General features: G+C 39.5%; 3 protein-coding genes across 14 annotated transcripts; 1 reads left to right on the forward strand and 2 right to left on the reverse strand.

Moving 5' to 3' along the window:
- Positions 1–976: 976 nt before the first annotated feature.
- On the reverse strand, positions 977–6,827 carry LOC144712780 (NOL1/NOP2/sun family protein / antitermination NusB domain-containing protein). Of its 2 annotated transcripts, none has more exons than XM_078587095.1 (17): positions 6,677–6,827; positions 6,511–6,591; positions 6,275–6,381; positions 5,710–5,823; positions 5,561–5,626; positions 5,240–5,323; positions 5,058–5,144; positions 4,843–4,934; positions 4,305–4,365; positions 4,099–4,158; positions 3,695–3,755; positions 2,800–2,907; positions 2,530–2,648; positions 2,325–2,396; positions 1,788–1,873; positions 1,534–1,630; positions 977–1,458 (listed from the first exon to the last, which is right to left on the reverse strand). In XM_078587095.1, exons 1-17 carry the CDS (start codon positions 6,825–6,827, stop codon positions 1,318–1,320), a joined length of 1,587 nt encoding a protein of 528 aa, XP_078443221.1. In that variant the 3' UTR covers positions 977–1,317. The 2 variants fall into 2 exon arrangements, with proteins under 2 accessions (XP_078443221.1, XP_078443220.1); XM_078587094.1 differs by having other exon boundaries at positions 6,275–6,429.
- A 108-nt stretch (positions 6,828–6,935) lies between these two features.
- Positions 6,936–13,837, forward strand: LOC144712778 (PPR superfamily protein). Of its 11 annotated transcripts, XM_078587086.1 has the most exons (8): positions 6,936–7,143; positions 7,354–10,641; positions 11,392–11,439; positions 11,526–11,587; positions 11,689–11,784; positions 12,289–12,433; positions 13,467–13,523; positions 13,599–13,837. In XM_078587086.1, exons 1-2 carry the CDS (start codon positions 7,041–7,043, stop codon positions 10,596–10,598), a joined length of 3,348 nt encoding a protein of 1,115 aa, XP_078443212.1. In that variant the 5' UTR covers positions 6,936–7,040; the 3' UTR covers positions 10,599–10,641; positions 11,392–11,439; positions 11,526–11,587; positions 11,689–11,784; positions 12,289–12,433; positions 13,467–13,523; positions 13,599–13,837. The 11 variants fall into 11 exon arrangements, 8 of the variants coding, with proteins under 8 accessions (XP_078443212.1, XP_078443216.1, XP_078443217.1 ...); XM_078587090.1 differs by lacking the exon at positions 12,289–12,433 and having other exon boundaries at positions 13,353–13,523; XM_078587091.1 differs by lacking the exon at positions 12,289–12,433.
- A 4,437-nt stretch (positions 13,838–18,274) lies between these two features.
- On the reverse strand, positions 18,275–21,352 carry LOC144713305 (transmembrane emp24 domain-containing protein p24beta2-like). The gene is made up of 5 exons (XM_078587883.1): positions 21,065–21,352; positions 19,537–19,755; positions 19,261–19,447; positions 18,674–18,781; positions 18,275–18,576 (listed from the first exon to the last, which is right to left on the reverse strand). The coding sequence occupies exons 1-5, from the start codon at positions 21,335–21,337 to the stop codon at positions 18,452–18,454; spliced, it is 912 nt and encodes a 303-aa protein (XP_078444009.1). The 5' UTR covers positions 21,338–21,352; the 3' UTR covers positions 18,275–18,451.
- Between the last annotated feature and the right edge of the window lie 522 nt (positions 21,353–21,874).

The following is a 21,874-nucleotide window of genomic DNA, read 5'->3' on the forward strand; positions in this document are numbered from 1 at the left end:
GGTCGGGCGCGACGAACTCCAGCGCGCGCGCGCGCGAAGTGCGCGGAGTGCGGCGGAGCGCACCAGCCAGCGCGCGGCGCGAGACGCCGCCGACGGCGCGCAGCGCCGTGCGTCCCGCTGGCGTCTTGAGGCGCACGGGCGCGCTGGGATGGCACGCGGTGGCGTGCGATCGCGGCGTGTGACGCGCGCGGCTGCGCGGCGGTGATGACGGCGGCGGCAGCGGGCGATGGCGGCGTGGCGGCAGCGGTGATAGCGATGACGACGGCGACGGCGGGGAAGGTTAGGGCAAGATAAGGGGTAGGGCAATCCTCCAAGAAGAGTTAGAAAGAAAACTCAATTCTTGAATTATGATTGCCTAATGAGTTCTTGAAACAAATGACCTTATATAGGCCTTGGAGGAAAGAGAAAATAACTAGAAAATAAGACACGCAAGGGAAAACGTGCATCACGTCACGCCAAAGGGCAGTTGTGGATCTGCCTTTGGCGTCGTGTCATGACGCGCGTGGAGACGTGCGCGGGTGGTGACGTGGCGGACGACGGTTGTGGCGTGTTGACTTCTTCGTTGACTCCTGTTGACCGAGGTGGGTTGACTTCTGTTGACTTCATCTTTGGATCCGTAACGTCTGTGTTGACCCCGACTGCCTGTGGTGACGTGTCCCGGGCTGATGCATTGGCGTCCTCGCCATCAGAGTTATGCATGTTAATTCCAGTTTTTATCAACTGTTAAGCAGCAGGGTTATGATTCTCATGGATGCGTGCTCTAGAAGTGTGATAACAAAATTATCTCTGTAGAACATGAAGCGAATTTTGATGGCGCATATAAATTGCGAATATCGTGCGCTAAGATGATAGAGTTGCAAAAGTTTTCAAGTTCGAATGGCTGAACGTGAGAATTTTGCACTAAACAGTAATTTTGATGTATTCTTATCATGTAACGGACCTAACGGTAGTAGAGCGCAATATTCTGCTGTTTATAAAAAAATTGAAGTTTTCTTGCGTTGTCACAATACAAGTTTTGCGTGTAGCAAGTCTAGCAAAATACAAGTTTTACTTGTTCGGACTTGGTTGAGAGTTCTACACACAAGTAGCAAAATTTACGAGTTTTGATGCCATGTTAGTATAGATCTGCATACAGAGCAAATTTTCGTAGTCAATCGTTGAAACATGATAATTCAGAACTTCTCTCTCATCTACGTGCATGGCTTTCGATTGCTGACAGATCGACGAACAGAAACTCGCTAGCTTTCGCCAAATCTGGAGATCTCTCCGGCTGGAGACGATGAACGATCAGAAATCGGTTTTTGCCCAAGATTTTGTTCAATCACACGACTGTCTCCGAACCAGCCGAGCAGCGAACGCGCCGTCCAATGAATGTTTCGCCGGATTCGAGTAATAAAAGTTCTTGTCAGATACAAAGCTAGAAGGAACGAATCTGGCGGCGGAATCCACTCCAAATACCTGAAATCCCCCGTATCCAGGAATTTAAAAATGGTGAAAAAGAAGATCAATCTCGTAAAGATTATGGGCATCTACCGGATTCCTGCTCAAGAACGCCAGCACTCGGTCTTCGTTTTCCTCCGGGTCGATCGAGCAAGTGCTGTAGACTAGCACACCTCCAGGCTTCACCAATCTTCAAGATCAAATCATCAGTATGATAAATTCGTTATAGATGTGAGAACTTCTTCCGGTAGATGAATGTATGCCATTCTTAAAATTGAAATTTATTAATAACGAAAGGAATGATGATTTGATAAATAAGAAAATAAGCAGAGGCAGATGAAACCCACGAGGCCGCAGCATCAAGCAGTTCATCCTGCAAATTCTTCAGCTCCTCCATGTCCTCTGATTTTCTGTTCCAGCGCAGGTCTGCTCGCTGAAAAATAATTGAATTAGAAAATTAATCTGGGCCAGTAAATGGCTGAGACAATAAATGGGGAGATTGACAAAAAGAGAAAAATTGAGAGAGCGCTTTCAATTAGTACATCAGATACTCCGCTAAATTAACATTTGGGGGGGGCAATAGAATACACGTAATATGCAAGAGAATAAAAAACATGCGGTAGTATGAGAAAAGATATCGGTTTACAAGAATAGATACAGAACAACCGATTAAGGTCAGAAATCTTTCCAGTTAAAAATGCCCACTTCGGGAAAATATTAATGATATTCTGTGTTCAAAAAATTGACTTTCGAAATGATTGAATTTCATATGTCGATTTACTGTGCACAATAATTAAAAATTAGGTGAAAATAGCAGAAAGATGCGCAAAATGAAAGACCCTATCAAAAATCATTCTTTGTTTTATACATGATTGCAACAGTACCTTGGATAGTACGCCCAACCCTGAGCAAGGCGCATCGAGCAGGACCTTGTCAGACTTCTCGGTATAACTTTCCTGCCAAAACAATGATACAGTAATTCAGATAGGATTTTTCCCATATTTGTTTTCATCACATTGGCAGGAAATGATTTCAAACCAAATAATTAACCTAAGGGTGTTTACTTCACACAGTAAAAAAGTAACTCACTGCAAAAGAACGGAGGTCAGCGTGGACGGGTACTATGACATCATCAACTTTCTGCGACCTCGCGGCCTCCTCAAGTATCCTTAGCCGACCTTTATTTACATCGATTGCATGCACTGATCCTGAAGCATCACGGTAAAATAACATCCCAATTTTATTTCTATCTAGAAATTTCAATCCAAAAAACTAATAATTCAAGAAAATGACGCAGGCTCTTGAAAAAAAGACATCATACACATGATGGGATCACAATCTTTTCGACTTGTAACTTACCTTGGCCTCTCAGCAGAGCTGCCATGTAAAGCGCCTTACCCCCAGGCGCTGAACAGCAATCAATAATAGTTTCACCCGGCTGTGGATCCAATAGAGACACAACCATGCCTGCAACAAATAATTTCCAATCTCATAAGAGGAATTTCCAGAATGATTGTTTTTGTTATAAAATATTCCTAAAATGGCACTAAACAAAATTTTCTACCTAATGAATAAAAATAAACAAATTATAAAGTACTACGGAAATATAACCTATTTACTGAAATCATAATTTAACCAGTAACGCTTTAAGTGTTTCCTCTCTCGCTCATTTCCTCTGATTATAGGTTTGTCTTTCTCTCTAGAACCTTCAATCTTTAGAATCCTTCACGTTCTGGACCCACAGTAGGATACTAGACATACGAGGGAGGTGAAAATATTACAATTAAATGAATGTGTCAGTGACTTTTACTATTTTCCCTTACAATGAATATAATAATCTTCTCGGTGAGCAGAGGTCATCCTCCAACATAATACGAGTCCCATCCCATCTAGGGCATTTTTATCATTTCCCCTTGAAATACAATTTTCCTTTAAATTGGGCAGCCCTCCACATTCTCGATAGGGATTCAGCATTATCATTAGTGATATAAATTTTCACATCAAGCTTGATCATTGTCGGAAATGAGAGAGTGATATGTTAAATGTGCATCTTGTCTATTGGGCTTAAGTGTTCTCATCTCCCTATATAAATAGGAAAGATGAGACCATCTTATGAGAGCCCTTACTGGAATTTTCTCGTTCAATCTGTCAATGGATATGTTAAATTTGGCTCCCAGGAAAGTAGACTTCGCCCGGCCTCAATCTATCAATGGATTTTTCTCACAATCATCATCTATAAAAAGTAATGACACACCTGCACTTTCGTCTTGAACAGAACAAAGACCTTCTTTCATTAAACCGTCTTGGATAATGGCCTGACAAACATAATAAATATGAGAAGAACAGGGGAATTATGAATCAAGAGTCAAAAAAAAATTCTTTACACCATGGGAGTAAACTTCAACAAATTTGGCGAACTAGGTTAAATCAAAATACGGTTATCTTATACCATGTAAGCAGTGCAAGCAAAATCTTATGGAGCAATGTGAAACTATTGCATCCCCCCAAGCTCCATGAAGATGCTCGAAGAAAGAGTAAGAAACTAATTCCCCCGAGTTCACATCAAAAAGCCAATTCTTCATTTGGATATATGCAAGCAAATTTATCTGTCGTGCGGCACCAAAATTTACTTAACCTTGCTACATAATAATGACGCACCTGCAGACCTGTTTTGATGCGAACAAAATCACCCATATTATCTGAAACTTCAAAAGGAACCTGCTTGCACAGGAAGAAAGATAAAAGTTTGCCTGGTTGAGAACAGATAATTCAAAGTGTAATTAAATTCTCGAGAAATACTCAATGATTACTCAATTAAATTCAAAGTGTGATTACATGTAAAATATGATAACGAACAATCAAACCTTCAATGATTCGAGCCGCGCGATGAGATCATCTCGAGTGAAACCACTGGCAGAGTTGACCCTATGAGAAAGAGGGACGAGAGGCACGACATCAGAAAATGAAATAGGCGGAGACCTTGGTGTAGGTTTCGATCTAGTATGAATCTTAGGAGGGAGGAGAGAGAACAATAGAATTAAAAGAAAACATAACAATGCCTACAGGCCTGGCTCTCTCTTGCCAATTGGGTGAAATAAAACAACTTCTATACAGCCTACATGGCAATAATACCCTTGACCGAGATCTTGTTGTAGGTTTCAATCATCGAACGATCTTGGATGGAAAGACAAAGAATTAAAGAAATGAACGACGTAAAAGATAACAAGAGCAAAAATCCTGGATATCCCTTGTTCATAGGCCCAATATAACAACTTCTCAACAGCCCTCTTAAAGGAAATTACTCAAAGCACAAACGACGGGAATACCTACGATAGAAACTGGGAAACCAATCAGAAACTCAAAAGATTAAAATCCATAGATTGAAAGACCAGCGCTTTCCACCTTATGCTGAAGGTCGGCTCTGTGTTGTTCCACTTCATTAGCTTTGCAGTTTCCTCTGGACCAAAGTATTTTTGCCATCTTCTCACCATCCACTGGAGAGAGATAGAACTTGCATCAGAATTGAATTTCTGATAAGGATATCTTTCAAAAAAAAAATTCTGATAAGGAAATAAGGGTATAAATTGAGACATTCAAAAAAAAGATAGCAAGCTTACAACTGGGTGAGAATGAATTATGGCAAGAGCACGTGCCCGCGCTCGATCATCACCCTCTATTTTTGGTAGGGGAAGCGTATTTTTCTCCTGGATTTAGTATTATACGGGGGAAAAAATCCCAGTCAACGAATCTTCTGTTCAACCTGGCGCCACTTATGATAATGTGATGCAATAAATCAAACCATGCAAGAAATCAGCTTCCGCAGGAGTCCGTTGACTAGGTTGCCCGCACCAGGCCTAAGAGCGATTTTTGCCAGTTGGACATTCTGAAGACGAAACAAAAATAAGAAAAATAAAATCTAACATTTTATTTTGGGAAAGTAAATTTAACATTCACACTACAATGTTCTAATGAGAGGAATGAACGTAAGCAAATAATTCACACTCAAATACAATAAAAGAATGAGAAAAAAATGTCACCATGAAAGATTATAAATGAAAGATACTTTTCACCCAGCGGATCTTACAGTGTGCAACAAAAGCGTGGATGAAGAACAGTATACCTCAAAGACAACAGCATGAACTGGGTTGTCAAGCTTGATGATCTCATAGAACCCAATTCGGAGAATCTAATACAAAAAAGTATGGGCTTCAATTTCATTATTACAGTTTGCCGAAATTCACCAAAAAAACACAGTCATGAAAGTCATACCTGCAACAGAAGCGGCTCCATGTTTCTAAACATTCTGTCGTCCGTGCAAAGAGACGATATAAGATGATCAAGGTATCTCTTCCATCGTACTACGCCACCTACAATGTCCGTAACCTGTGACAGGCCTGAGAACCGCCATATGATCGAGGAAATAAAATATAAAGATCTATAACTATTCTAGAAGCTAGACATTGCGAGATCTCTCATCAAAATCAAGCATAGGTTGACAGAACACAAGTTATTTTCCCAATCAGATCACAGAATTTGCCGAATTACATCTGAAAAGGCTACGCAGTCAATGAAGATGAATTTTCAGATTCATGAGCGAAGAAGTCAATTTAGATTCAGATGAAAGTCGAATTATAACGTGTTGGAGCCGATCATTTCCAATATCCAATTCCAGTTTTCCATTAAGTAGGAGAAACGCTAAAATCATTTCATTTAATTCTAAACGTTCCAACCATCTTGATTCGATCATTTTTTTCCACATAATGAAAATCAATCCATTGATAATTTCTCAAGAAACTCCACTTAGCGAGAGAGATTTAAGGGAAAAGAAGATTACGAGTCGGATCTCTCTATCGTCCAAGCTCTGAGTGCGAAAACCGAGAGTTCTCTCAACATAGCCCATGGCCCTCTCCCCCGAGCCACCCCCAACCTCGTTCAAAAGATCTGCAAAAGCTCCCCCTTGCTCAACTCTCAACAACCTCACCGCCGCAGCTGCAAATCCAGCAGAGGCCACTGAATTTTCTTCTCAACAAGATATCACTAATTTCTGTAGCATGTAAGCAGTCCTTTCACCTGCTCTGTGAGGAGAAACCTCGTAATTTGCCTGCTCTCTATCCAGTAGAGGACCTCGCGACCTTGAAATCCCACCTCCATCTTCAAAATTTGAGAACAAGGGCAAGTTCAGAACATCAGAAAGGTTAATGGGTTCGAAGGAAACCATCCAGAGACGTCGATCTACCTTCTCTTTCAGATCTTTCGGAGCTCCGGAAGCTAACATTTCTTGATGAGAATGGCTTGAGAAGAGAGACCCGTCCGGCATTTGAAGGTGCGATCCCGGGCGAGCGATTCAGAGGGAAAGCACATTGAAAACCAGATATCGCCGCTTCCATGGCTTTCTGGGTTCTACCCAGAAGAGGCAAAGAAGAAAAGATCAGATTTTTAGAGGAAGTAGGCGGCAAGATGGGCCTAGTCGTCTTTAAATACCCTTGAAATTTGGAATTCCGCAACTGGGTTAGAGGAAGAAGTCAGTTAGAGGGGCCTAGTCATCCTTAAATACCCTTGAAATTGAAATTCTCCAACTGGGTTTGTACTTCGCCTCCTCCATGGCAGAGATGAAGCGCCTGCTCTGTGAGCTGCGGTCCTCCGCGAAAGCGCAGTCAACTTCCTCACGCTACTCAAGGAGCTTCCCCAACTTCAATCGTTCAGGTAATCAATCCTCCGTCGCAACAAGAGATTGGAAAAACAAGGATTAACACTAGAAATTTTCGGATATTTTCACTTCGCCCTTTATTTTCTTCTTCTTCTTGATGAACTGTTACCGCCATGATTTGTGTATGCTTTTGCAATGATCACCGAATTCCAAGTTCTTTCGGAGAGAAAAACACAATCCTTGATTTGTTTTGGTTTCTTGTACAGTGCGGCAAGATGCGAGCAGCATCTACACTATCCTCACCATTCACCGGTGGGAATCACTGAACCATATGAACTACAAATTGAGCCAACTCCGGAGAGTTCATGGAAGATTAGCTCTGAAATTTCTCGACTGGGTGTTGCATCAACCCGGTTTCGATCAAGTTTCTCACATCCTCTGCATCACTTCTCATCTACTCATCCGAGCTCGAATGCACGAGCCGGCAAAGACGGTACTGAAACAGCTGACCGCCACCGGCATGGATTCGAAAGCGATATTTGAGGATCTAATGGAAACTTATCGTCGATGCAATTCCAACCCTTCGATTTTCGACGTTTTGATAAGAATTTACATTCGAGAGGGCATGATCAACGCAGCTGTAGAAACCTTCCGCTTGATGAGTGCCAGAGGGTTCAATGCCTCTGTTTCCACCTGCAATCGCATTCTTTCTGCTATCTTGAGAGAAGGACGGTTCATCTTTGTTCGGATGTTCTACAAGGAGATGATATCGAAGAAGATCTGTCCTAATTCTGATACATTTGCCATAGTTCTTAACTCTCTCTGCTCGCAGGGGAAGGTTCGATCAGCAGAGGAGCTTCTAAGGAAGATGGTGGACAGGGGTTTTCAACCAAACGTCGGTTCTGCAAATACAGTTCTTAGTTTTTATCTCAAGATGGGGAAACATAAAGCGGCCATGAGGCTGATGGATTTCATGGTGGATCATGGTATCAAAGCGGATGCATGCACATACAACATGATCATGGATGTTCTGTGCAGGAACAGTAGGACAGCCAGAGCGTATTTATTGTTGAAGAAGATGAGGAAGAACAAAGTGATTCCCAATTGTGTTACTTACAACACTCTGATTAATGGATTCTGTAAGGAGCAGAAACTCGGATCTGCCACCAAGATCTTTAATGAAATGAGAAAACTGAAGATTGATCCGAATGAAATCACCTACAATACATTGATTGATGGACACTGCTGTATTGGGAACATGGAAACAGCCCTGGAGCTTTTACGTGAGATGATGGCTGTTGGGCTTTTACCTAATATTGTAACTTACAGTACCATTTTGAAAGGTTTTTGTCAGAGATCAGAAATGGATCATGCAGTTGAAATTTTTAAAGAGATGAGGTTGAGTGGGCTTGAAAATCATGTGGTTTATACGATTATAATCGATGGGTTTTGCAGGGCAGGGGAGTGGCAAGAAGCTCTGAAGCTATATGGCAGTATGGTGGAATCAGGAATCAACCCAGACGTTATTACTTTTTCTGCCATTTTGAATGGGTTTTGTAAAGTAGGAAGGATCCAAAATGCGGAGGAGATTATAAACCGCATGGTAAAATTTGGGGTTCAACCCAACAAAATCTTATACTCGACTTTGATTCAAGGCCTTTGCAAGAACAACAAGACCATGAAGGCATTAAGAATGTATGTTAGTATGTCTCGGTGTGGGTATCTTGTAGATTTGATGACTTGCAATACCCTCATGGCTGCTCTCTGGAGGGAGGGTAAATTGGTGATTGTGCAGGAGTTCTTGGAACACATGGTCAGGCTCAAGGTGGCCCCAAATACCAGGAGCTATAATTATGGGTTGGATTTGTGCGCCAGCCATGCCAATGGAGGGGGACTTATGGATAGTTTTAATTCTTTAATGGAGAAGGGGCTGATTCCCAACGGTTTTACTCTTGAGAGCTTACTTAAGGGACTGTGCAGATGTGGAAATCTGGAGGCGGCCAAGAAGCTTTTCTACAAGCTTCTAGATTCGTCGTGGGGAGTTGGCTGTTCTTCTCTCTGTAATTTATTTCTTGCAGAGCTATGTAGAGATGGGCATCTTGAAGATGCAATTGGCCTATGCGATAAGATGATTGAAAAGAACATAGAACCTGATCTCTACACTTACACAATAATCATTGGCGGTTTTTGCAGAAAAGGTCAGGTTCTTCCTGCGTTGGCTCTACTTCAGAGGATGGATGAGAAAGCGTTGACTTTTCCTCATGTTGCATATACCTCCATAATCAACTGTCTGTTGAAAGAAAGGCAACTCAAGGCTGGTTCTTTTATTTTTCACGAGATGATGCAAAGATGTCGACATTATGACATAGCCACATTCAATGTCATGATGGATGGGTATTCACGGGCTGGCCAGATGATGATGGTTGATAGATTCTTTTCTATGATGCTGGACGTAGGTCAACGCCCAAGTCAAACAACTTATAACATAGTAATTCATGGGCATTCAAGGAAGGGACACATGTCCATTGCTTTTGCTCTTTACAAGTCTATGCTGAAGGATGGATTTTTGCCCGATAAACTAACTTACCATGCTTTGATGTTTGGATTATGCCAGTGTGGAATGCCTGACGTTGCAGTCAAATTTCTAGAGAAGATGATGAGGAAAAGTTTGCTACCTGACTCGTTGACTTTGAACATGTTGATCTTTAGAAGCTGTCGGAAGGGGAAAATTAACTTGGTTTTAAAGTTATTAGACTGTTTGGATACATTAAATTTGATGCCTGATGAAACCACCTACAGTACCATCATCAATGAACTGAACAGAAGAGGAGATTTCAGAAACTCCTATCGTTTAATGCATGAAATGAGGGCCAGAGGGTTATCTGTGAAACCCAGACATTATATTACATTGATTAATGGAAAATGCAGGATAGGAGATGTGCATGGAGCCTTCAGACTTAAGGATGAGATGGAAGCGCTAGGTTTAGCTCCTCAGGAGGTGGCAGAGAGTGCTATTTTGAGAGGCCTCTCTAAATGTGGAAAAATTGAAGAGGCAATTTTAGTTCTTGATTATATGCTCCGCGGAGGAATGGTACCGACAATAGCAAGTTTCACCAGTCTTATACACAGACTCAGTGAGGAAAATAATTCGGAAAACGCTCTGTATATCAAAGATGTAATGGAAAATTTTGGTTTGAAGGCTGATATTGTGGTGTATAATGTCCTCATCTCTGGGTTCTGCAATAAGGAAAAGCTTTCCCTTGCCTGGAAACTGTACGAGGAGATGAAAGAAAGGGAGATCTGGCCAAATATCACCACATTTGTTGCTTTAATTGGTGCGGTTATCAGGGAAAATGATTTTTCTGGTGGGAGAATCCTTTTGGAGGATATTAATAGCAGAGGATTAGTAGATTGGGATCCGCATGGTGAAAGAATCATGGAGACATTAGTATATGCATCTCAAAGATTAAATTTATTACGTCACTGCAGAAAGAAAGTTGTGCATTGCTGAAGCACTACCTGAAATCCCCGCACATAGACTTATTTGGCCTGAGGTCAGTTGATAGCTTGAGATCTTAACATTATTTCAGATTCCTCTAAATTCGTTTTATAAGCAATTTTGGAGCAATATTTTTAATAAATTAAGTTGACCGGGAGCTTCTGCATCTGGTGATCTGATGCTCACCATTTTTTGTTATTTTTACTGCAATGCCACTTCCAAGGTTGTGATTTCTCTCTCGGTTAGTTTCATTTATTTTTGTCGCAAAAGTTTCTCTCAGCCAAGGGCGGTTAGTTTTATTTATTCTTCTGCCAAATTGAGATGTGTTCGGGGCTGGTGCTCAATCAGGTTTTCAAATTACGGCACAAACTAATACAAAGTTGCTTCATTTCCTAAAATCCCTCGTAGAATTTGGGCTTTTAAATACTTTTTGCTCATTGTCGGTATGATCTTATTTGTAACATGTCGCTCAATCTTGGTTTCCGCCCTTGGCTTTCCCTCATGGGCATTACGGTGTGGATAAGGAAAGGTAAAATGCTCAAACTAAAGCTATACATTTGTTAAATCTGGCTTTCCAATTCAAAAGCCCTAACCTATAAAAAAATTGCTACATATCAACTTGAAATGTGTTTGGTCTGTTTGTTAAATCTCGCTTTCCAATTAAAAAGCCCTAACCTATAAAAGGTTGCTTCATTTCCTAAAAAACAGGACAAATTTTGGGTTTAGAATACTTTCTTCCGCATGACTGGGGTGTTATCCTCTTCACCATCTGTTGTTCAATGTGGCTTTCCATTTTCGGATGCAGATTTTTGCAATAAAGGCCCAAACCTGCAAGTTCTGTTGATAAGGAAAGGTAAAATATCTGAACTAATACTATAAGTCTCCTTCAAATGGGTATGTGGTATACCTGACATGTGCCATGATGTTACTCATTTCAAGTCAGGTTTTGGGTTTCCATGTCGCCGGAGGCCGTTAGAATGCAGTGTCTGTCATTCAATGAGGTCACTGTTAATGCTGTCATTTCATTGTGGCAAAAGTATAAAATATTTTGAAAAGTGCAATGGAGATGGACGACACATCTGATCCGGATTCAGCTTTTCAGGATACATAACACGTTGAACACGGTGTGTGGCTCTTGGCTTGGTGGAGCACAGAAGTCCGTAGAATATTTTTGAAAAGCTTTGCAAAAGGAAAGGATGTATGTTTTCAGAACGATCTAATTGGTCCTTTTCCTTCTTGTTTGCATTTTCTTGATGATTCCTAAGCGATTTCTTTCTTTTCTTATCAGTGTATGCCTGAAATTTTCTGTCTGTTTCAATGAATCATCATGTTGAACCACTCGAAATGCTTAGGTTTTGGTGAATTTTGGGCAATGCACTTCTTATCCATTTTCAAACATTAGCTTCATTCCTTCTACTTGGTGATCAAGTAAATCCTTCAGATTATCTTTTCTTGCTTCCAATGTAACTCACTTTCCAGCCCATGATTGATTCAGGGATAAACAGGAATGAATGTATTTTCTTTGATTTAAAGTATTCTTTTTCAAATAAGGACACACGTGCATGCCATTCTTATGATCTATGCAAACAATTTAATGAAACTTACTCATTTTAAAATAATCTATATATTTTCTTGTGTACATCTTGGTTCATAGAAATAGTTCTGGTTATAGACATAAAAAGTGTTCTTTCCCTTGTGTTAGAGCAACAAAAGAGCCGGATCTTCAACGGTGGGATTAGATCAGTCTAACCTACAAACCAAGTCAATGCTTGCATTAGCTGCTCATGCCCGCTGCGCTGGCTGGCACTAGCATTATTCATGTCTATTTCTGCACCACCTATTCCAGCGTAAGCAGCCAAGATTTTGACTTTCTTTCCAAAGTAAGAAGAAGTGTATGATGGGGCTAGCCCTTTATCTTATTATGCTCTATCAGTTTTGGAGAGAGGGAGAGAAAGAGTGAAAGGAGAGACGACCTGAGTACAGTGTAAGATCAGAGATGGAGGGAAAGGGATTTGCAAGTGTGGGGACAATAGGCTTAGTTTGATGACTGTAACTTGTATAAGGATAAAAGCCATGTCCTTTAATAATCCCTCAAATTGTGTATTTTATCATGAAAAATGAAAAAAAAACTCATGATTTTATCTTTGTACATCAGAAAGAACGAATTTATCTATTAAGGTGTTTGTTTTTACACATTAATTAGCATATTGAATTCATCCAATGAAGAGGCAGCTCTATAGTGTTTGGTAATCAAACCAAGCTTTGCCCTCTACACATTTAAATTGATGCTGGGGAGGGAGGTTACACCATGTTTTGAAGTGTTATTGTGAGGGAAAGTGATAACATGCATTTTTAGTAGCTTAATTTTACCATATTTACATTATATGTGCATGTTATCAAGCTTAAAATGAATGAATTTATTTTTGGAATGATATTTTTTATTTTCTGCATTTTTACGGATTTTTCTGACATCCAATTCTAAAAGAATATAATTTTCTGAGTTAGAGTATAATTTTTTGGAATTTTTTGACATTATATTTGTAAATATATGATTTTTCTAAATTGAAATTCATACTGACTTATAATTTTTGGGCCTTTATTTAATTTAATATGATTTTTAGAACATTTTTTAACCCCTTTGTTTTTGTGAGGCCATGTGTAGTCATTCGTCGAATGGTGACAACTAATCATTAAACCGCTATTGTTAACCATAAGATTTTTTAAATAACTGTTTTCTTTTATTTTTTCTTGGGAAACGTGATGCAGCCCATTGAAAAAGGACTCATTCTCTTCGCAATAAATGCAATGGGTGGACCAAAGTGAAGGTGTTTTAAAAAATCTTACCCTTCCTCTCTATCTCCCTTGACTGGTCAAATATAGCGGCGCATGGTGAGGTGGCACGCGACATATGGCGCCAAGTGTACATGGGGTGCACACGTAAGTTGCGACCTAATATTTAAATAATATATTTAAATAGTTAATGTTATCTTCTATTTTGTATTTTTCTCCAAGGTGACACGTGGCACAATGAGAGCAGTCGAACACAGAAGAATCTCAACCAATCATCATATCAAATGCTAGGATGGGACAAAACCCTAACCGAATAACTTGACGACATTGATGAGGACAAGGAGCTTAATATGTTTCTATTTTGATTAAATTAGCGGCTAGAAATCATCCAAGTTCCAGGCTTGATACTGACGATTCAGAACTCTGATTGGGCTGAAGTTTTAAGGGCAACTTTTTCTTAATGTCTTTTATACGTCGATATAGTTGGTTCTATAAATTGACACCCTATCTTAGTAAAAAACATATGTAAGCTCACTTCCTCCCAAAAATGCAGTTTGAAAGAAGTGAAGTTTTGAAGGTACATCAAGGGTGTCTTAGTGTCTCTATTGTTTGGAGAAGTTCAACAAAAAAGTGGGAAGGTTGATCTGCATTAAGAAGATGCCTTGATCACTACGCAATGTAGGGATAAAAGGCTAGCTTTTTGCCTAATATTAACTCTTCTTCAACACACCTGGGTAGTTCAACTATCATCTCTATTTACTTCCATTCTTCATCCACCTTCATCCTCATCCATTATCTTCCATATCCACCATCTCCTACCATCCATTTCATGTGTCCCGTACACCCGTTACGATCTTGTTACCTACCCCTATCCTTTTGTTTAAGAAAATATACATAACTATCTCTCCCCTTTTAATCATCATTCTAACTCATTCTCAGTACCCCAATCATCACGTCTTACACCACCATCTTTGTCCCTTCTTGTCTCTCCATATTCTTATATTATATTAAACCCTAAGTTAGTAAACCCTAATTATTAAACCCTAAAGCAATTACTTCTTATCATTAACTCTAATCGCACCTCACGTCACCATTTCACACCTTCTTACCCTCTAACTCTGAATCGATTGACCACAACATATGACTAATTCAATACTAGTTTCATCTTCTTAAATCACTGCTACTTTATCTTTACTACTATCTTAGCCCATTCACTACCTTTTACGCTCTACGTAATCCTTCTCACCTTCGCAAATTCACCTGATAGAGTTTCTTCCCTGATATCTATTCGTTGTCGAGATGACCCTTATTCATCACTATCTAACTAAGTTATTTTACAAGTATAGGTTTATAAGTATTATTTACTAATCTCAATTTGACAGCGACCTAAATTTACCATAATTTTGAGCTTATCAGGAAGCTCTTTTTTTTTCTGATCCTTGATTCAGTTTAAAGATCTAGTTGCATGGGCCCAGCCCACCCACAAGTCAATCACACCCTAGTGTCTAAGAGGGCAGGTTAAGAGTTCAGTCAATTTTAGCACCAGTAGACTTTAGGTTAGGATGAGCTGCCATCCCAATCATCTAAGTGGATGGGTCGAAGTAACAAATGATATGATAATTATCTAAAAGATATGTAAGGCAGTTGAACGCTCCATATATAATTCAACATTATTTACCATAAATCATATTTAATATGAATGTATGATGCTTACAATGATAAGTAAATTATGATTAGGTCATAATATCGTAATTACTTATATTTATAGATTTTTCCTAGACATTCATGTTCATAGGATATTCTAGAAGGACATCAAAAGGCTAATATAAGATTAAAAAATATTATCACAAATGATGAGTATTTATGATTATTATACCACATTAAGGTCAAAATTCTAAGAGATAGTTGATGCTTTTTAGAGAAACAGTTCATTGAATTAATCTGTGTATGAATCATTAAATGGTTTTATATCTAATTGTAAAGTAGATTCATTCAAGTCATTGTTTTTTAAAATATTTTTCAGTCTTGAGATACCAATGACAGTTTTTGGACGGAAGGTTGTGTTTTGAAGACCTACATGTCTTGATCACATGAATCAAATTGTCTTAGCTTGGGTGCACTAGGGATTTGGGTTTGAATCAAATCAGATTGATCAAATTTTTACTTATTAATTCTATTGACAATGAATGAATTTGATTTATATTTCCATGACTTTCACTCACTCTCTCTCTTGCGCTCTACTCGGCTTTCTCTCACATCCTCTCTCCTTTCTCTGCTACCATGTGGTATTGTTTTAACAATCTCACAAAATCTGCTACCATGTCCCACATGGTAGCAGATTTTGTGAGATTGTTAAAACAATACCACATGATAGTAATAAAATACTCCTTGAAGGTGATTTGAATGGTTTAATCTAGTAGAAGGGGTTAGCTGCATGAAGTAGGGACTTAACAATGACGAAATAGGGAAATGACTATGATATCCCTAACTTAATGGAAGTATAGGATTCAAAATATTCAATCAAAGATTCACATAACGGGATTCATATGGTCGAGATCCACTCACAGAAAATAAACAATTATCATGAACCAACAATTATCTCAAAGTTAAGGCATCACACGGTACCTTGGAGATTGAGCCAATAGCTAGGTTGTTCTGATGTTAAATAATGTTGGTCTGTATCCCCCTCCCCCCAACGAGTATGAATGAGAAGAGGAGAAGGTATGAGAAACATGGACAATGGGTATGAAAGAATCGATTTGCGAGAGAAGATGTTGATGTGTAGCCTGAGAAGGGTGGAAGTGAAGTGCTGAATGCAAACTCATAAGAGAGATGGGATAAGGTGTGAGAAGGGATGGAGGTATGAAGAAGGGAGAAAATGAGAGGGGAGCTGAAGATTATGGGGGTGAGATGAGGATGCATGGTCAAAGATGTCAAGGGTTAGATTTTGAGAAGATGATGGAAGTTGATAAGGTATGAAAGAAAGGGAGGGAGAATCCCAAAAAGAGCTGGTCGATGTTGAAGACGAGATGCTGCAATAGTCATTTTGTTGTCGTTATCTCCCGAGAATCACTCTTCTCCAATAAACAAACTACACAAATAATATAAAGCGAAAGTGTTAATACAAAGCAAATAAAACCATAGAAGAAGGGTAAGGGAGAGATGTGTGAGAAAAGTTAAAATTGGAAGTTATAGAGTAGAGGGAAAGAAAAAAATTAGTGAGGCAAGAGAGTGATAAGATAGCCAATAAAAGTGGGTGGTTGAGAGGATGGAAGAAAGGATAGAAAGAGACGGAATAGGTGGAGGAGAAAAGTCAAAGAAAGTGGCTGAGCAAGGACAGAGAAAAAAAAGAATGTGAGCAAGAGGAGGAAAGTCAGAGAAAGTGGCTGAGAGAGGAGAGAGAGAAAAAAGAATGAGAGAGAGAGAGGATAAAAGAGAAAGTTAGAGAAAGAGAAAGAGAGAGAGAAAGAGAGAGAGAGAAAGAGAAAGTGAGTAAGACTGAGAGAGGGAAATGTTAAACATTTTCCATCATTCTATCTATCCAGTAAGCTCTCTCTCCTATCACGTTGGCTCTCTCTCTCTCTCTCTCTATATATATATATATCTTGTTCCCTCTCTCCCTTCTGGTGCTCTCTCTCTCCTTTTCTCTCATTAGTTCTCTCTCTATCTAGTTCTCTCTCACTCTCTTTCTCTATGTCTCTCACTCTGGCTCTGACTCTATTTCATTCTCACTTCATTGATTTTAAATATTTATTTTTTAATTAATTAGAAAATTTTGATCTATCGGATCCGGACTGGGTGGTTTGAGTCGTGTCGGCTTGTGTTGTCAGATCCGAACATTGGGGCTGATCTTTTGTATGATCTTCCCGAATTGGTAAAATCATGGCCAGATCAAATATATGATCTGAGTGATTGAGGTTCAGACTCGATCGATAAAATGCTCGATCCGATCAAACATTTGATAGATCAGATCCATAGGATGCACAAGCAAGGCTACAAAGGTGACTGAGGTGTCACATGGGGATTATTCACCCCTAGTTTAATAGGATACATCTCAAGGAAAGTGGTGTACTGAAGAACTTAGAAAAATATTTCTTGACCAATTCTCCAATGCATCAATCAAAACTTGGATTATTGATTAAGGTTTGAAAGTTGTACATCCCCTAAGTTGTTCTCGAGGTGTCCTATAGATGAGAGAATATACATACAAAGTTAATGATGACATAAAGATTTCATGAAAAAGCTGATGAACTTCTTTGTACTTTCTAGAGTGGATGTTGTATCTTAGTACATCTCGTGTTGGTGAATCCACAAATCAACTAGGTTAAACCAGTCCAAGATTAATTATTTTATATATAAGATATATGTAAGTAATTAGGTTATCCAATAAATAGTTATTAAACTTTTAGAGTTATTAATTATTCTAAATATGGGTCTAGAGTGTTATACACACAAGGTTTATTTGATATGTGTATTATATATTTTTAAATATTGGGGTTTTTATAAAAATTCTCAGGAAGTATAAAAGGACGGATACCCCACAGACATGCACATGCTAATCTTTCTGTGGGCACCCTCCTTGCCTGGTCTGGATTGAACAAGATGATATCATCCTTGGCTAATGACGATCTTTTCCGAGGAGATTCGTTACGCTGAGAATCCCATAGATACATCTAGGGGAGAAACACTTGTGCGCCTCATGATGATGCATCCAATGAACCAAATGAAAGCATATTCAATTTCTCACAAGGTGATAGGATTCTCATGTTTTTTATTCAATTTTAAAGGTCAATTATAATTTTTTTCGTTTCTTATGCGCAAATCATCTTCAAATTGTTGATCACAAGCACGAAATCCAACAGGGTGGTGGGTCGATGGTGTGTTGTGTTTTCACTGGCAAAAGAAATAAAGCTGACTCTTTATAGGATAATTTTTTTACCACAGTAAACGCACGTTGAAAGACTACCTTTGTTACATTCCTACTGCGCAAGGATAAAATATCGAATTTTTTTCATTCTCATGAGAAAATACGCAAGAAAATCTTATGGATTGGCAAAGAACTTGGCTTTTGAGCCTTATTTTGGCAGCTTACGCAAGAAGAGGCGGCGCAGAAGGTAGACTTGAAGAGAGCTGGCGCCAACCAGCGCTGCAGACTCAAACAGCGCCTTCGCCACAGCCCTTCTCCCTAACGCTTGGTTCACTGAAAATGACACACAGCCCACAGGGTCAGCAGCCTACTCTTAAAGCCCGTTGCATGAAGATGATTGTTAACAAGTAAACTCATTTTTTAATCTTACGTAAGGCTTGGCGTTCTGTCTGCGAGTCCAGCCAGTGCTGCTGAAACTGCACCATGTACATTGCTTCTTCCAGCTTCGCTATCTGTTCTAAGATCGGCGCGAAGTGTTCTGGGAAAGGAATTGAGGATTGTTCTAAGTTGTTCAGTGAAGAAGAAGAAGAAGAAGAAGATGATGATGATGATGATGAAGAAGAAGAAGAACAAGACGATGATGATGATAAAAAAAGAAGAATAAGAAGAAGATGAAGATGATGACGATGATGATGATGAAGACGAGCAAGATGATGATGGTGATAAAAAAAGAAGAATAAAAAGAAGATGAAGATGATGATGATGAAGAAGAGCAAGATGATGACGATGATAAAAAAGAAGGATAAGAATACGAATAAGAAGAAGAAGAAGATGATGATGATGATGATGATGACGACGATGATGATAAAAAGGAAAAATAAGAATAAGAAGAAGATGATGATGATAAATAATGATAATAATAAATAGAAGATGATGATGATGGTGATAATGATGATGATGATGATGATGATGAAGGCCAAGCGATTGAGTTCCGTCCATGAACCTTAATTTACTTACCGTACTTGGCGTGCTCTTCGCGGTAAGCGAAATGTGCTATGTGGATGTCGAAGTCGATGGTCTCGTGGTAGGGGGAGTTGTTGATGAAGCAGAAGCGGTGCACTCCTTTTCGCCGAACGGTGAAGTCAAACATGTCGCTGATCTTGCCCCGCGAGTCTCGGATCTGCACCCCGCTCGGGTCCTTCACCTGAAGATCATGATGGTAACGATGATGATGATGATGGTGGTGTCGATGATGATGATGATGATGATGACGGAGCTGAGGTATGTACGTACCACAAAATCGACGGTGGCCTCGGAGAACTTCCATGAATTGACTTTGATGACGACGAAAGAAACACTGACGGTGTCGCCTTCATATGGGACGTCCGTGGAGAAGCATTCGTCTCGGTCGATCACGAATCTAACGCCGACGACGGCCACAGGCGCCCACAGGACGGACAGGATCGAGATCGCAGCCAGATGGAGCACCGTCCGCCGTTCGATCCTGGAACACTGGCCGAGAAGATGATAAAGATTATGGTTATGATGATGGAAAGGAAGAAGATGAGGTAGAAGAAGACGAGGAAGAAGAAGAAGAAGAAGATGAGGATGATGATGATGATGATAATGATGACGACGACGACGATGAATAGGATGATAAGAGGAAGAAGATGAACAAGAAGAGGAAAAAGAAGAAGAAGAAAAAGATGATGATGATGAAGATGAAGAAGAAGAAGATCAATATGAATGTGAAGATGAACAAGAAGAGGAAGAAGAAGAATAAGAAAAAGATGATGATGATGAAGAAGAAGAAGAAGAAGATGGATATGATGACGAAAAAGAAGAGGAAGAAGAACAATAAGATGAAGATGAAGAAGAAGAAGAAGATGGATATGAAGACGAAAAAGAAGAGGAAGAAGAACAATAAGATGAAGATGATGATGAAGAAGAAGATGGATATGAAGACGAAAAAGTAGAGGAAGAATAACAATAAGATGAAGATGAAGAAGAAGAAGAAGAAGATGAATATGAAGACGAAAGAGAAGAGGAAGAAGAACAGTAAGAAGAAGATGAATATGAAGACGAAAGAGAAGAGGAAGAAGAACAGTAAGAAGAAGATGAATATGATGAATATGAAGACGAAAGAGAAGAGGAAGAAGAAGATGAATATGATGAATATGGAGACGAAAGAGAAGAGGAAGAAGAAGATGAATATGATGAATATGGAGACGAAAGAGAAGAGGAAGAAGAAGATGAATATGATGAATATGAAGACGAAAGAGAAGCGGAAGAAGAACAGTAAGAAGAAGATGAATATGATGAATATGAAGACGAAAGAGAAGAGGAAGAAGAACAGTAAGAAGAAGATGAATATGAAGACGAAAGAGAAGAGGAAGAAGAACAGTAAGAAGAAGATGAATATGATGAATATGAAGACGAAAGAGAAGAGGAAGAAGAAGATGAATATGATGAATATGGAGACGAAAGAGAAGAGGAAGAAGAAGATGAATATGATGAATATGAAGACGAAAGAGAAGCGGAAGAAGAACAGTAAGAAGAAGATGAATATGATGAATATGAAGACGAAAGAGAAGAGGAAGAAGAAGATGAATATGATGAATATGAAGACGAAAGAGAAGAGGAAGAAGAACAGTAACAAGAAGATGAATATGATGAATATGAAGACGAAAGAGAAGAGGAAGAAGAACAGTAACAAGAAGATGATGATGAAGATGAAGAAGAAGATGAATATGAAGATGAACAAGAAGAATAAGAAGAAGAAGAAGATGATGATGATGATGATGATGAGAAAATCTCTTGCCATTGGTGTTCTTCTCGCGCATCGATCAGAACGCCCTCCCCGGTCAAGTGAAGAAATTCTCAACGGGGTCGAGGAATTTATGTTCAGAGAGTAGTGTGGAGATCTCGGTTGACCTAAAAGAGGAGGGTCCCGCAGTTTTATTGCCATCTCCACATCGACGGGGAGATTCATTGCCGCCGGCGGGCAGAAGAGGTGACCATGGCGGTCCATATCAGCATTGATGAACGCCAGCGAAGAGACCGCGATTTCTGTCCTCTCAACTGCCGAGTCCATCCATACAAGAGGTGACTATGATTATGATCATGGGCTCATGGCTACGATGATGATATGGAGGGGACACTCTTGTCTATTCATTCGCCGTCTCTATCCATTCGATATCTTCACGTACACGAATTGTTATTATAGAGGATCGACGTTAGTTACAATGATTGCTATCGAGCTTATGATGATAATGATGATGGAGTGATCTCTCTCTTTCTCTCTCTCTCTCTCTCTCTCTCTCTCTCTCTCTCTCTCTCTCTCTCTCTCTCTCTCTCTATGTTGTTCTCTTTCTCACCGCATCTCTATCTATCTTGTTCTCTCTCTCACCGCATCTCTACCTATATTGTTCTCTATCTCTCTCACCGCATCTCTACCTATCTTGTTCTCTCTATCTCTCTCTCACCGCATCTCTACCTATATTGTTCTCTCTCTCTCTCTCTCACCGCATCTCTCTCTATCTTGTTCTTTTTCTCTCACCGCATCTCTACCTTTCTTGTTCTCTCTCTCTCTATCTTCTCTCTCTCTTTTTCTCTATTTTTCTTTATCTTG

The sequence above is a fragment of the Wolffia australiana genome, chromosome 15, assembly GCF_029677425.1.
Source record: "Wolffia australiana isolate 7733 chromosome 15, ASM2967742v1".
Taxonomy (NCBI): domain Eukaryota; kingdom Viridiplantae; phylum Streptophyta; class Magnoliopsida; order Alismatales; family Araceae; genus Wolffia; species Wolffia australiana.

Bases quoted from the DNA above. Each gene is read 5' to 3' on its own strand.
- LOC144712780 (XM_078587094.1), bottom strand. From the start codon at position 6,827: ATGGAAGCGGCGATATCTGGTTTTCAATGTGCTTTCCCTCTGAATCGC. The intron at 5,324-5,560 runs GTATACTGTTCT...TTTCGTCTTCAG, and splicing joins TTCATGCTGTTGTCTTTGAG to AATGTCCAACTGGCAAAAAT. The intron at 5,145-5,239 runs GTTTGATTTATT...TACTAAATCCAG, and splicing joins GGAAGCTGATTTCTTGCATG to GAGAAAAATACGCTTCCCCT.
- LOC144712778 (XM_078587086.1), top strand. From the start codon at position 7,041: ATGGCAGAGATGAAGCGCCTGCTCTGTGAGCTGCGGTCCTCCGCGAAA. The intron at 7,144-7,353 runs GTAATCAATCCT...TTTCTTGTACAG, and splicing joins CCCCAACTTCAATCGTTCAG to TGCGGCAAGATGCGAGCAGC.
- LOC144713305 (XM_078587883.1), bottom strand. From the start codon at position 21,337: ATGGACTCGGCAGTTGAGAGGACAGAAATCGCGGTCTCTTCGCTGGCG. The intron at 19,448-19,536 runs GTACGTACATAC...CATGATCTTCAG, and splicing joins AGGCCACCGTCGATTTTGTG to GTGAAGGACCCGAGCGGGGT. The intron at 18,577-18,673 runs GTAAGATTAAAA...TGTCATTTTCAG, and splicing joins GACAGAACGCCAAGCCTTAC to TGAACCAAGCGTTAGGGAGA.